This window comes from Mustela lutreola, chromosome 7 (assembly GCF_030435805.1).
Source record: "Mustela lutreola isolate mMusLut2 chromosome 7, mMusLut2.pri, whole genome shotgun sequence".
Lineage (NCBI taxonomy): Eukaryota > Metazoa > Chordata > Mammalia > Carnivora > Mustelidae > Mustela > Mustela lutreola.
The window spans coordinates 53,383,580-53,398,257 of NC_081296.1; the positions used below are offsets into that span (position 1 = coordinate 53,383,580).

The 14,678-nt window shown below is 49.3% G+C and overlaps 1 protein-coding gene across 2 annotated transcripts in view; it reads left to right on the forward strand.

The window, feature by feature from the left end:
- MAP2K1 (mitogen-activated protein kinase kinase 1) overlaps positions 1-14,678 on the forward strand; it is an 81,037-nt gene that overhangs the window by 34,190 nt on the left and 32,169 nt on the right. For both annotated transcript variants that reach the window (XM_059180885.1, XM_059180886.1), the window contains exons 2-3: positions 6,380-6,590; positions 8,141-8,287. In XM_059180885.1, the coding sequence (XP_059036868.1) occupies positions 6,380-6,590; positions 8,141-8,287 (358 nt within the window). The remainder of the gene's footprint in view (positions 1-6,379; positions 6,591-8,140; positions 8,288-14,678) is intronic.

Consider the following 14,678-nt stretch of genomic DNA (forward strand, 5'->3'; position numbering starts at 1 on the left):
ATTTTGTTGTTCCATCTGGCTTCTTTCTTATGTAACCCTAGAATTTTATTGTCTAGTGAGCTGAGCATTCCTTCCCAGAGCGGCCTATAGGTTTGAGGGGTAAGGGTACAGAACCCCTTCTCCACCGTGCTCTTTGGGGCTAGCCTAAACTGCACTCCCTAACACTGATGGGCTAGCCTGGGGTGGAGTCTGGAATCGGTTAGCTGTGCCGTGGGCCCTCACTCCCTTCCCCCTTCAGGCCCATTCTTCCTTCCTCTCTCAGACTCTTTGTTGTTTTGTTTGTTTGTTTATTTTTTAAAGATTTTATTTATTTGTGAGAGAGAGAGAGAGAGATACAGAGCGCAAGCACAGGCAGAGTGGCAGGCTAGAGGCAGAGGGAGAAGCAGGCTCCCTGCGAAGCAAGGAGCCCAATGTGGGACTCGATCCCAGGACGCTGGGATCATGACCTGAGCGGAAGGCAGCCGCTTAACCAACTGAGTCACCCAGGCGTCCCTGTTTGTTTGTTTTAAAATACTTTTATTTACTTATTTTGGAGAGAAAGAAAGGAGATGATCAGGGGAGGGCAGAGGGAGAGGGAGAAGCAGACACCCTGCCGAGCAGGGACCCTTTGGTGGACCTCCATCCCAGGACCCTGAGATCATGACCTGAGCCAAAGGCAGACACTTAACCAACTGAGCCACCCAGGCACCTTCTTTGTAACCCCCACAGACCCGCATCCATGTTCGACTCTGTAGAGAACCCAAAGCCAGTTCATCTCTCTCTCCTCTCCCCCCCCATATCCCTTCTCTTGAAGATCTTTGGCTTTTCAACCTGAACACGCACTCAGTCTTACTCTACTTCCTCAGCTGGTTGTCAAATTGACGGGTGTGGTTGGATCCCAGAGACGGCGAACTAGACAACTCTCCCCTTCCCTTCTCTCCTCCTCCCCTTGTACTTTTATTTTAAAACTGGGTGTGGAAACTGAGTGCCAGGAAGGGTGGTAACTTGCCCAAGATCTCACAGATGGCGGTCATACAGGGTGAGGTTGGAGGGGTTGCTGTCAGTCTCTTGATACTGTTTGCTCCTGGCTTGGGTCTTCTGCCTCCTCTCTTTCTTCCCAGCCCCAGTAGCATTCCTCCCTGCCCAATGTCACAGGGAGAGAGAACTTCCCGAGTCCCCGAGCTCCCTGAGGACACCCCCTGCCCATGCTGGGACCCTTTCTTTGCTCCAGCACGGTCATTGATTGTCATCTTCTGCTCTTCCCTCTGGGCTCCTCCCTGGCAGAGCCTGCCACCCAGGCTAGAGCAAGGCTCAGGCTGGTGACAGACCGCTGGCTGGTGTTGGCATGTTGCTGTGGCCCATTTCTGTTGGGGTGTGGCAGTTTGACGACCCCTTTCCGTTGTCCAGATGTTATCTCCCTCCCCCTTAAATCATTCCTTTAGGTCAGCTTCCCATCTCAGTGACCATCAGGGTTGGCGATGGCAGTGTGGGGCCTTGAAAGGTGCTCTGTTCTAGGAATTGGGAGAGCTAGCTGCCCGTAAGGCATGTGACTTTGTCCTCTCTGGATCTCAGTTTCCTCACCTGTAGAATGGGTCCAGTAGGGTCTTAGAAGTCCCTCCCTGTGCTACGTTTTATGCTGCTTCCTGGTTTAAATGCAGGAGCCACAAATGCAAGATTCCAGTTGTGGCAGTCATTGCCCTTGGGCTTAGCAGATGGGTGGGATGAGGGAGAGGGAAGGAGATGTTCTTGCCCATAGGATCGTCCTTTCTCCACCCACTTCATTGTGCCTCCTTGGTGTTTTCAGAACACAAATGACAACCCTTGTTTTTCTCCACATTTCTTGCTCTTCTCTGCCTTCCCATTTCAAACCTATAATCTTCCTGTATCTTGATGCACTTGTGTTTATTGTAAGACAGCCATGGTGCAGAATTCATGTTGCTGTGAGTTATTTTCTCTCTGTTATGGTGCATAGGGTGATGGGAGGCAGACATCACAGCTGATCCCTGGAGGACTGTGTATGTGTGTGTGTGTGTGAGAGAAAGAGAGAGAGAGAGAGAGAGATTTATTGTTTTGAGCTCCAGTGCCCTGTCTTTTTTTTTTTTTTTAATTTTTTATTTATTCATTGGACAGACAGAGATCACAAGTAGGCGGTGAAGCAGGCAGAGAGAGGAGGAAGCAGGCTCCCTGCTGAGCAGAGAGCCCAATTCGGGGCTCGATCCCAGGACCCTGAGATCATGACCTGAGCTGAAGGCAGAGGCTTAACCCACTGAGCCACCCAGGTGCCCCTCCAGTGCCCTGTCTTGATCCATAGTCCTGATTTTGCTGATTTCAGTTAAAACCAAAGATTGTGCAAGAGACCGGTTCTGGTCCTCCGAGATGTGGAGACTGATGGTGTGGTTGAGGGGTGACAGGCCCCCCTTTTCCTTTGCTGGAAGCATTTCAGCTTCGGGTAGGGCAGGGCAGGAACCATGTGGAACATCACTGACTCCCCGAACGGGAGGAAGCAGTACTAAACACAGCTACGTTATTGATTGATTTCTTTTTAATGAGTACTGAAAGCCGCTGAGATGCCAGGATTTTCCTTTCACCTTCAGATAAAACCCTTTGTCTTTCATCCTCTGCAACAGTTCCTTTAAGAAACTTTTCAAGAGTTTTAAGAATTGTTAAGGAAAAAGGTAGTAACTTCTGGATTCCATTGTTGCTGCCTTGGCAGCAGCTCCTCCACCTCCAGCCTACCTGCACTTGCCCTAACACTAGTGTAGAAGCGTGCCAGAATCCCATAGTTCTTCCCGTGGTTTTCTGTTCTGGTCCTCCCCGGTGAAGGAAGCATAGAGTTGTGATTCCGTTTGACAGGAGAGAAGACAGAGATGTGTCAGAGTTGAATGAGCAGTCCGTGCTCGCATAGCTAGCAGTCAGGGTAGGGATCTGGGATTCCCGATTACTATTGACTTGTCAGCTCGGCAGTGCTGTTTTACCCCCGGTCATCAGGAAAGTCAGGGCAACACAGTGTGGAGTCTTTACTGTGTCCCTCTGTGGCTCAGCCTTCTGAACGCACCAGTGAGGAGCCAGCTCCTTAGCTGGTGGGGTAGGTGGTTAGACAGGTCGAGGAGGGAGGAAGGCCAGATTAAATTTTTCTTCTGGAAGGTGGGGGAATTACTTGTTTCTACAAAGTCGGGAAAATGAGCAGAGTTAGCATTTCTTCTTTTTGCCTATTGGGTGGGGTTTCTTGTGGCCAGTGTTACTTGCAAGGCAGCATTGAACTTGATGTGCATGCAGGGTAGGCAGGATTGCATCTGGAGCAAAGTGTGTTTTGTGGAGGTGCCCCATCTTTATGAGTAGTCGAGCCCTTCTGTCGCAGAGGCCCCCGCTAGGATCTTACCCCTGTCAACACGTTGCCTTCCTTGAAAGTATTGAAGTTTTTGAAGAGGTAGTCTAGCATTATGGTTAAAATTAGAGATTCTCTCTGCCCAGGTTTCCATGCTTGCTCTGTTGCTTAGTAGCTGTGTGACCTTGGACAAGTCACTTTGCCCATCTGTGCTTGCGTTTGGCATCTGTTGAGGATTAAACACATGAGCAAGTGTAACAGTACACAGTGCTGTGAGGAGAATGACTTCCTTCCATTCAGTCCCTGCCCCCATCACCGGCCCAGCATGCATGCGTGTTTGACAGAAGCCCCTGGAGTGGACTGCTGAGCCCTATAGGCAGCCGGAACCTCAATGAAGTTTTAGCTATGGGGTCTGTCTGCGTTTGACAGGTGTCTCCACACGTTGTCATTGATGGGTTCCTGAGAGTCAGGAAACCTGAAGGTGTGCACAGTATCCTCCCAGCCATACTGGTTCTGGGCCCCTACCCCTGAGAGGCGGGGGCAGCTGTGAGACATAGTTGAACCTTTCAGCAGGATGAGAATTACCAGCTATCTTAGTCTGTTGGGGCTGCATAACAAAATGTCATAGACTGGTTGGCTTGAATGACAGAAAGGTATTTTCTCATAGTCCTGGAGGCGTGAAGACTGAGATGAGGGTGCTGGTGTGGTTGGGTTTTGGGGAGGCCTCTCTGCCTGGCCTGCAGACAGCGCCCTTCTCTTGGTGTCCTCATAGGGCCTTCTTCAGTGTGTGCCCAGAGGCAGGGAGGCCACCTCTCTTCTTAATGACCACCCGTCCTATCTGATTATGACTCCACCCCCCCATGAACTTATTTAACCTTCATCACCTCTTAAAAGTCCTGTCTCTCAACATACTTACATTGGGGGTTAGGCCTTCAACATACGGATTTGAGGGAGACACAGTTCAGTCCATGGCACCAGCCTTCCTTCCCCAAGAGCCCCCAGTGAAGACGCTTGGTGAGAACAGCCTGGTGCCCTCTGTGGCTAGTATACTGTTATTTGTAAGGTGTGTTGCATCTTCCCATAGACTGGGGTGGCAGGAGGGTTTGGATCTCCCTGCCTTCTTTTTTTTTTTTTTTTAAAGATTATTTATTTATTTACTTGACAGAGAGAGATCACAAGGAGGCAGAGAGGCAGGCAGAGAGAGAGAGAGGAGGAAGCAGGCTCCCCGCGGAGCAGAGAGCCCGATGCGGGACTCGATCCCAGGACCCTGAGATCATGACCTGAGCCGAAGGCAGCAGCTTAACCCACTGAGCCACCCAGGTGCCCTCCCTGCCTTCTTGAGAGTTGGAAAAGAGGATGAATGAAGGGTGGAAGATGATGCTTACTCCCACCCATGAAGCTCAGAAGTGGGGTGCATATGTTGGGGGCGGGCTCCAGCCTTCTGGTGTGTAATGATGGTCTTGTTGCCGTGTTTGTTTAGGGCTAAAATCACCTGAAACACAGTGGGAGCTCTTTACCACTGACTCCTTCACGAGTTCCCTGGAGTAACGAATGCTTTTCTGTTCTCTGAAAACTCAGTACTGCCCACCAGCGTGCTGAATGCACAGTTTGCAGGCCGCTCTGCCCTGCCCACTCAACCTCTGCACCCACCGGCGAAATTATGTGCTTACCAAGAGCCGGTTTGTTCCCAGCGTCGTTTGTATGGTTGTGGCTGGCGTTGTAATTATGAAACAAACATACTTAAATATTAGATAAACTGGTGAAACACGCCTGCAGGTGAAGTGGGTCCCCCACCCTCTTTTTTTTTTTTTAAAGATTTTATTTATTTGACAGAGAGAGATCACAAGTAGATGGAGAGGCAGGCAGAGAGAGAGAGGAGGAAGCAGGCTCCCCGCTGAGCAGAGAGCCCGATGCGGGACTCGATCCCAGGACCCTGAGATCATGACCTGAGCCAAAGGCAGAGGCTTAACCCACTGAGCCACCCAGGCGCCCCTCCCCACCCTCTTTGACCACTAATTAAAAGCCCTGGAAAGACTCAGTAAGTCCAGCTCACTAAACATTATTATACAATTAGATGAGCATTAAGATGGGGGGAAATCCTAAAACTCTAACAATTTTGTGTTGATATATATATATTTTTAAGATTTTTTAATTTCTTCATTTGACAGAGATCACAAGTAGGCAAAGAGGCAGGCAGAGAGAGAGGAAGGAAGCAGGCTTCCTGCTGAGCAGAGAGCCCAATGCGACAGGGCTGGATCCCAGGACCCTGAGATCATGACCTAAGCCTAAGGCAGAGGCTTTAACCCATTGAGCCACCCAGGCACCCCTTTTGTTGATATTCTGTGTCTATGTTTTTACTCTAAAGAATCAGGCATTGGAAATGATAGTGTATTGTTCTGGTTCATGTGAGAGGATGGTGTGGGGCTCTTACCAGTGGAATTTTATTCAAAGAGAGGGCCTTGTCCTACCTACATTAGAAGATGGGTGAATAAATGCACATTTATATATATTATGCAAAAATAAAAACTTTAGTTATATATTTTTAGGATTCCTTGCTTTGATTAACCTGGCTCCTGACCTGGTTGCATTAGAGAGGAGTTTCTGCTGTTGCCATTCAGTTTAGAGCCTGTTTTGATTATTTGGTTTAATTTCAGTTTAATGAAATAGATTTTTTTTTAGGAAATAGATTTTATTTCGTGTATGGTGTTAGCTTAATAAATCCAATACTAGAAGGACCTGTGGAAGGAGGATTTTAAAGCAGATGAAGGTGGCTCGTTCAGGATTTTAGTAGATTCTTTGGCTCCTTCTGTAGACTTGCAGCATAGTGAGAGAGATCTAATTCCCTTGTTTGACAAATGAGGAAACTGAGGCCTCGAAAGGAGAAGGGTGTCACTGGCGAGGGGTGTCGGGTGGTATAGTGAAGGCCCCAGAACCACCGCGCATGGAACCCTTCCCCAGAACCCCTGCGTCCGCTCTCCGTCTGGCCCCAGAGCTGGAACTCTCCACCACACAGATACTTCTCTGGGGGAGACCCCTCTGATGTCGGTTCTAACTCACGCTCCCCCTTTGGGACAGGACCAACCTGGAGGCCTTGCAGAAGAAGCTTGAGGAGCTGGAGCTTGATGAGCAGCAGCGGAAGCGCCTTGAGGCCTTTCTCACCCAGAAGCAGAAGGTCGGGGAATTGAAGGATGATGACTTTGAGAAGATCAGTGAGCTTGGCGCAGGCAACGGTGGTGTGGTGTTCAAGGTCTCCCACAAGCCATCAGGCCTGGTCATGGCCAGAAAGGTGAGGCCACTTAAAATAAAAAAAAAATTTTTAAAAAGGTGGGGTTGCTGAATCAGGTTGGCCTTGGTGAATAGGTAATTGGATTATCTCTTGGAAGATCTGGGGCCTGGGGCCACTGGGAGGAAGACTGACTGTTCACTCAGTACCTGTTTGTGCTGTTTGAATTTTGAGCTCCTGTTATCTGTGAGTTGATAGGATAAACGCACTGGTGGTGTGTCAGTGTATTCATCCCCACCCCCAGACTGGAAAAGAATGGCTGGTGACCTTCCTTAGCCTTCTGCGTGTTCTGGAAAGAATGCAGGGGGCCTCTTTGCCATTTTCCCGTGCAGGAGAAAACACTTTCATTTAGCCAGGCAGCGATGCACTAGACACTGATTTCAAGTTGTTTGCCTGCATTCCAACCCTGTGGGCACTTCTGCATCTCCCTGCGGTGTGATATCTCTGCTCCCTGCCATGGCCCCATGTAGCCTGCGGTGTTGGAGGTGGACTTCTGTCCACCCGTGGTCCTCCTCTTTCCGAATGTGGCCCCTGATATAGGAAGGCCGGGCTCTTGCGTGTTTCCTGGCCCACCAGCTTTAATCCCACCAGCAAATGTTTGCTCGGGCCACTCCTTCCTTCTTTCAAGCAGTGTCCGTCTCCACGGCCCACCTCCCGTCTGGCTTCTGCTAGCTGCTCCAGCCCACCACGATAACCACAGCTCCCACGTCCTCTGGCACTCCTTGTCTGTGACCCTTGCTGGTGGCTTAGTCTTACTCAGTACCCATTTCATATGGCGGATGTGTTTGTCAACCTGTCTCCTGGATGAAACCAGGGACAGTGTGAGGGGGTCATAAGGTGGCACCTGAGGCCCCGGCTGGCTGTCCACTACCTCAGGGTCCAGAGGTTAAGGGGCAATCTCCTGGGCAGCTGAGGTCCACATGCCCAGTTCCTTATACCCTTCCACTCCCGCAGCCCTTGGGTGTCAGCCGGTCCTCAAGGCTGCTTTTCCCCTCATCTCTCAGCTTCACAGGTCCTTTTGGAGGAGACTTTGTTCTTGGGAGGGGTAAGCTTCCCTCTTCGTCACTCTTGGCTCTAGGAACAGAGGCACAGCCACCCTCCCCTGGCTCCAGCTATTCCAGTCCAGTACTAATACCTGCCTTGATAGGTTAGCACCAAGTGCTTTGGTCAGGTGGAAACTGGTTAGTTACGCCGTGCATGTCTCCTCTCTTGGTGCCTTTAAGAGCTTAAGCATTGAAGAACGCTCCCATCCATCCATGCATTCATGCCTCTGTGTATTTTTTTTTTTTTTTTTAATTTTTTTTTTTTTTTTTTTTTAAGATTTTATTTATTTTATTTGACAGAGAGAGAGATCACAAGTAGGCAGAGAGGCAGGCAGAGACAGAGGGGGAAGCAGGCTCCCTGCTGAGCAGAGGGCCCGATGCGGGGCTCGATCCCAGGACACTGAGACCATGACCTGAGCCGAAGGCAGCGGCCCAATCCACTGAGCCACCCAGGCGCCCCACCTCTGTGTATTTTTAAAGCCTCTTTTCCTCCTACCTCTCTTTCCCCAGCTCATTCACCTGGAGATCAAACCTGCAATCCGGAACCAGATCATAAGGGAGCTTCAGGTCCTACACGAGTGCAACTCCCCCTACATCGTGGGCTTCTACGGTGCATTCTACAGCGATGGCGAGATCAGCATCTGCATGGAGCACATGGTATGTGGCAGTCTTCCAGGCTCTGGGGCAGTGGTCTGGGAGTCGGATGGCTCTGGGCTCGTCTTTGGTTTGGGATGCGACCGGCTGCCTCCCTGTTCCTCCTTGCATCCATATCCCTGTTTGGACATCTGGGAAGCGTGACTGTAGAACCTGGAATGATAACCAAAGACAACAGGCCTCTTTCTGAGATACCCTTCTCTCTACAAAGATCGGTGACAGCAACCAGGTAACCCTGGTGGGAATGCCCAGAGCACATCTCCCATTTTTCTCCCATTTTTCTTGGTAAAATCTGGTTAGTGTAGTTTAAGTCCATTTATGATTTATGATGTGCAGTGTCATGTGCTAGGTACCCAGTTCTGGGGTTGTGGAGATGAGACATTCCCGTCCTCAGAGACTGTAATCTGCTTTCAGGACAGTCCGGAGGGGTTCTTTTGGCGTCCAGAGAAGTAACACCACCTGGTACACATCAGAGGGGGCAAATAAGGGGGCGCTTACAGATTAATTGTGTGGACCTGAGTTACCAGTCTTTGTTTTTTTGTTTTTTTGGTTTTTTTTTTTAAAGATTTTATTTACTTACTTGACAGAGAGAGATCACAAGTAGGCAGAGAGGCAGGCAGAGAGAGAGGAGAAAGCAGGCTCCCCGCCAAGCAGAGAGCCCGATGCAGGACTCGATCCCAGGACCCTGAGATCATGACCCGAGCCGAAGGCAGAGGCTTAACCCACTGAGCCACCCAGGCGCCCAGTTACCAGTCTTTGTACCATTAGCTGCCTGGAGTCCCTTCCTGCTCTTCCCAGTGCCTAACAGTAATAGTAATCGTTAACAGTAACAGTGCACAACAATAATCATGTTAGTAGTACTAATACAGATTAATGTGTCAGGTATATATCCCATCATGTACTGCCTAACACAGATTGATACTTTACTGCATTTTCTCAACAACCTCATTGGCTGGGTAGATCATTTGTGATTTACAAATGAAGAGACTGAGGCCCAGAGAAATGAATGACTAGCCCAAGGTCCTGCAGCTAGTTAATGGAATTAGAATTTAAACCAAGGCTGTCGGACCCCAAGGCCAGTACTTTGTTGAATCCCCTGGATAGTGATTAAGGCTCTGTTTCCATCCTGGATGCCAGAATTTCAGAGATAGAAGCTGGCTTCATGATCGCTGTTTTTCCCTGTCCCCATGAGGCAACAGGGGACTTTAGAATCCGAGATGTTTTTGTTTTATTTTTTTAAATATTTCATTCATTTATTGGACAGAGTGAGAGGGAACACAAGCAGGGGGAGTGGGAGAGGGAGAAGCAGGCACCCCACTGAGTAGGCAGCCTGATGCGGGGTTGATCCCAGGCCCCTGGGATCATGACCTGAGCTGAAGGCAGACACTTAATGACTGAACCATCCAGGTGCCCTGGAATCTGAGATGTTTATTCATATCTCCCTTCTCCACAAAAATCCATGTAGACACTGTCTTGTTTGCCACTGTGTCTCCAGCACCCAGAATAGTCCTGGCACACAGCAGGTGCTCAATAATGACTTGTTTACAGACTGTCACCTTCTAGTCGGGACCTTGGGCATGTTTCTTTCTGATTCTCTTGTTTCTTGCTTTTGTACAATGGCCATTCCTCTACTTCCCTCTTAGTTGATGAGTCCTCAAGGATTAGGGAAGATAACGGAGTCAGTCCTGGGGCACTGACTTCAGGCCTGGCTTCTGTGAACAGTAGTGCCCGCTTCATTCTCACTGGAGCTGACAGCTCAGAGACAAGGGCTTGATGTGACCCAGTCTGCGCACTTCTGGCTGCCGCGCTTTCAGTTTCAGGCGGAGTGCCCTTCAGCAGCTGTACTTCCTTCCTGCCCTGACCTCTGGAAGGACAGCCCCGGGGCCTGGCCTTAATGAACTCCAGGAACACCTGCCAGGGAGGTTTGTCCCTTGCCGGAGCCCCATTACTTTGAACTTCTCTTCATGGGAACGATCGGGGAGTGCTGTGCACACTTTTGGAGGCATCTGCTGACTGGTGGGGAGCCGTGTGGAATACAGACCCTGAAACCTCTTCTGCGTGCCTGAAGGTCACTGAGAAAGCTCTCCTTCCTCTTGCTTGAAGGGGAGTGCAGCAGCCTCTGGGAAACATGTGAATATGTCTGGTTTGGTCCTCCCTCAGTCTTGGGGTGCTGATATTTTCCCCTTGGGTCTTAGCCTCCCTTTGGTGGGGTGCGGCGCAGGGGGAGGGGGCTGTCCCTTATGCTTTGGGTTTCTTGGGTGCTTTGTGCTGATGATGATTGATTTTCTAGCTCTTGCCCGGAGTTTTGGATGAAGATGGGGAACTGGGAGGGAAGGTCCTTGAGAACTAGAATGGGGAGAGGTTGGAGGTAATGGCCAGAGGAGGCTTTTCCCTCGTAAGTGTTACTGCAATAATGGAAGGTGGGTGGCGGCATGGCTAGACATAACAGTGACTAGCTCTCCCATCACTTGGCGAGTCCTTTCCATGTCGTGGAAATTATTAATCCCATCAGCCCTCTCCTGTGAGACACAGTGTGGACCACCCTCCCTAAGGTGGTAGATGCAGGGAACATGGCCTTGAGAGCTTAGTCCAAATTCTATAACCAATAAATGTCGGTGAGCTCAGTCCTAACTAGTGTCTCTGACCAGGTCTGCTTTCTTTAAATTTTAGGCTCTCAGGATTTTCTCGTCTGTGCAGAGAAATGTTTGGAGCAGCTAGCTCTTCTCTAGGGGTCCTGCCTCCCGCTAACACCCGTGTCTCTGTGGATTTGGGCACTTATAGCCACTCAGGGTTTACGTTAGTTAGCATGGGTTCAGCTTCACAAACACTTACTTGTGTTGCCTGTGATGTGAAGGGTGCCACAGGAGCCCTGGGGCATGGAGAGCCTGTGAGCAGCCTCTCTCTTCTCCAGAGCTGGTCGCAGGCCAGATGGCTGTGCTCTAGGACCTTCTTAGGTGAGGATTGTCCGTGTGGACAGAAGGGCTCCTGAGCACCTGCTCTGTGTCATCTCATGCTGTCTTCTGAGCCATCAGGTAACTTCCTGAATTCCCTCCACGTCTCTGCCACTCAGCGTTCTCCCTTTGTTAGAGGAACAAGGATGCTATGTGTCGGATGAGCATGTTTGAACTCCGGGGGGTGCTTGCCTCAGAGGTTAGGATTAGGCCCCAGACATTGATAGGCAGCGGCCTTTTCCTTTATTCAGAACTTGCTGGAACCTGTTCTGTTAGCCTTATGTCGCCTCTTGCTGTGAGGAATTCAGTCTTTTTATTTGTCTTCAATGCACCTGTAGTGAGGCTTCCTCATTCTGGAATCCTTTATTCACTTTGGATTCTTGGCTGTTGATCACAACCTTTGTTCCTCTTGCTCTGCCCTTCCCACCCAACCTTTCCCTCCAGGGGGACACAAGGACTCAGGACGGGACAAGGGTCGGTTTCCCATCCTCTCAGTCCATTTCCAGTATCTTCAGGTCAGGTTTCCTCTCCTGGATTTGGCTTTGTGGGCACGGTAGGGTCCTCCCACAGAAACAGAAGATATCTCTGGAGTTACCCCAGGGAGCCTGAGCCTAGAAAGCTGGCTTTCAGAAGCTGGAGGGTCAGAACCTTTGAGGTTCAAACACAGTGTCTGGTGCCTGTTGGGTGAAATGTATCGAGTGGCTGAGTGAAGGAGGCCCAGATGCGGAGGGCACGGTCAGGCCTGGGGCATGGTGGGAGAGAGTTAGGCCTGGGGTTTTCTGTTCCTAGGTATCCCCCAGGCACTGAGCGGCTGGAACAGTATGTTAATGCTGACAGAGAAGCTCAGAGCAACCGGAGGCAGGATCGTGTGGTGGAGCTCTGTGGCCTGAGGTCTAAGCAGCCACGCTCCAGAGTAGCTTTCTGCTCTAGCCCCGGACCCACTCATGCCTTCTTCGCCCCTAAGCAGCCTTTCCTCCGAGAGTGCTCCTATCCTGGCCTCCTCTGACAGAAGAGCTCTCTGACTGCTCATTGCCACTTCTCTTTGGGGATTTCTGTTCTGTCTCAGCTTCCACATTTCAAAGGTGGTGTTGTTTAGACCCTGTGCATTAGCCACATCCCAACTTCAGAGGTTCTTGGCTTCTTTGTCACTGTCTCTGTGTGTTCTTTGTGGCTAACATTTCCCCCAACACTTCATTAATTAGGACAATTTTAAACACAGCAAGGTGTAGGATACACTGTAAACCCAGCACCCAGATTCTAAGCTTACGGTTTTGCCTTATTTGCTGGACCACATATTGCCCATCTATCCCTGGCCCACATCATTTTTTAGATGCATCTTAAAATGAATTTGTGTCCTTGGGATCCATGGGACAAATTCACCCATGTTCTAAAGCGCACAGCCTAGGGCTGACCTCTGCTAGAAAGAAGCTGTGCTTGTACTGCGCTGTCTGGATGGTTGAGACCCCGGGGGTGAATGGATGCCCCCTGATCAGGATAGGAATCTCCTGCCCTGGGGGAAGTAGATTCCTGCTCAGGTGGTAGCTGAGCAACTGGTGACCTGAGGATTCAGGGGGAATGGTTCTCAGGCAGGCGTAAAAGCTTTTGAGCTCCTTTTTTTCCATAAAGCATTTGTCTCTTCTATAGAAAACCTTCACAAAAGCACCATTGATTTACTTAATAATTGGCTTCTAAAAATAAGTACAATTTCAGCAGCTTTAGTCAAGGAAGGCAAGTCCTTGGCAACAGTGAAGTGAAATTAAAAGGTTGTAAGGTGAGTTGTAGGCAGCTCTGGGTAATTCTGACTGTGGTTCATGCTTCGTAAATGTTGCTAATAATCCCATTGTTCATGCTGTAACTCTGCTCACAGCCGGGAAGGAGGTGAAAGGAAAGAGAGCCAGGGTTTCTTCCTTTTTAATAGGAATATTTATCCCAACCCCCCAGGGAAAGCGTGAGCCAGGCTGCCCTCTGTCTTAGGCTGTGGAACCTGAGAACCAAGGAGTTAGCATTTCTACCTCATTTGAGTTTGATTTTGACAGAGTTGCTTTTTTACCTAGTTTTAACTGCATAGTCCTCCCTGGTAATTAGAGGCAAAGCCTATCAGACAAAGGATCTGAAACCACATCCAACTGGAAGCAGGAGAGAAATGGCTTGGAATCTTTCTGCACTGGAGTCCCTTTTCCCACTGGTAAAGGAAATTGAGCGGTGCGCTCGTGTTTCTAGAAGCCTGCTGACTTAGATGTGGTTACCTGGGCTCTGATGTCCTGATTTGGCCACCAGGGGCCTGCGGCATTGTGAAGGCGGCCTGGTCCACAGGGTGACTCGAAACTCAGCCTGGATCACAGCTTGGGTAGGACTCTTCCAAGGATTCTTAGAAAATAAGTGGTTTTACAGGGGAGCTCTGTTTGGTTCTAGATTAATGATTGCACTCTCATGTCTGGGTGGGAGTTCTGGCACATAGGAAATGTTAGGTTGAATTTCAGAATCTTCCATCATGCTCTTGGGTTGACTGACCCACCCACCATTAATTCTGAGGAGAAGACAACCTGTTTGGGGGTACTCAAGGGTATTTGGGAATTTGTACTTGTACCGCTTTCTTCTCCCTCAGCATCTGTGATTCAGAGTCGACTGTGATAGAGAGTGATTGGTCTAAATGCTCCTTTCTATAAGCCTAGGATTTTTAAGTGGATAATCTATTTTTTAGCGTTGTTTTAGGAGACATTTCTTGAGGGGTCTGTATCCCTGAATGAATCCTACTTATTTTCTCACCTTCTGTAGAAAGTGTTGTTCTATCTATCTTAGAGTGTTGTTGCACAAACTGGACATTTAGTAAGTACTGTAATTAATTGATTTGTAGATTTAACATTCCACTTTCATAAAGGAGTTCAATAATTTAAAAAGGTAAAACATTTATTCACTGTGGAAAATTTGCAAACAGAAGAAAAGCACAAAGAAGGAACTATACGCAACAGAAATCCCTCATTGTCTCAACCATCTAGACCAGAAGTAACCATTGGTAACATTTTGGATGTTCTGGTTTTGTGTGCATATGCAAACACTTTTTTATGTGTATAAAAGTGGTACTATGGGGTGCCTGGGTGGCTCAGTCAGTTAAATGTCTGCCTTCAGGTCATGATCCTAGAGTCCTGGGATCGAGTCCCACACCAGGCACCTTGCTCAGTGGGAAGCCTGCTTCTCCCTCTGCCTGGTGCTCCCCCTGCTTGTGCTCATGCTTTCTCCTCTCTCTTTCTGACTTATATTTCAAAAAAGTGGGAACATGTTCTGTCCTTCTGTTTATCATGTGTGCCTTGTTCTGTGACCTTACGCTCCATGTATCACCGAGGCTAGGTGGTTTTGGAGGCAGGAAGCTTACAGAGATGTCCCCCTGCTTTGCCAGGTCTTGCTGCCCCAGGTGCAGTTTCTGTGTCCCTCCTGGTGCCAGCTCT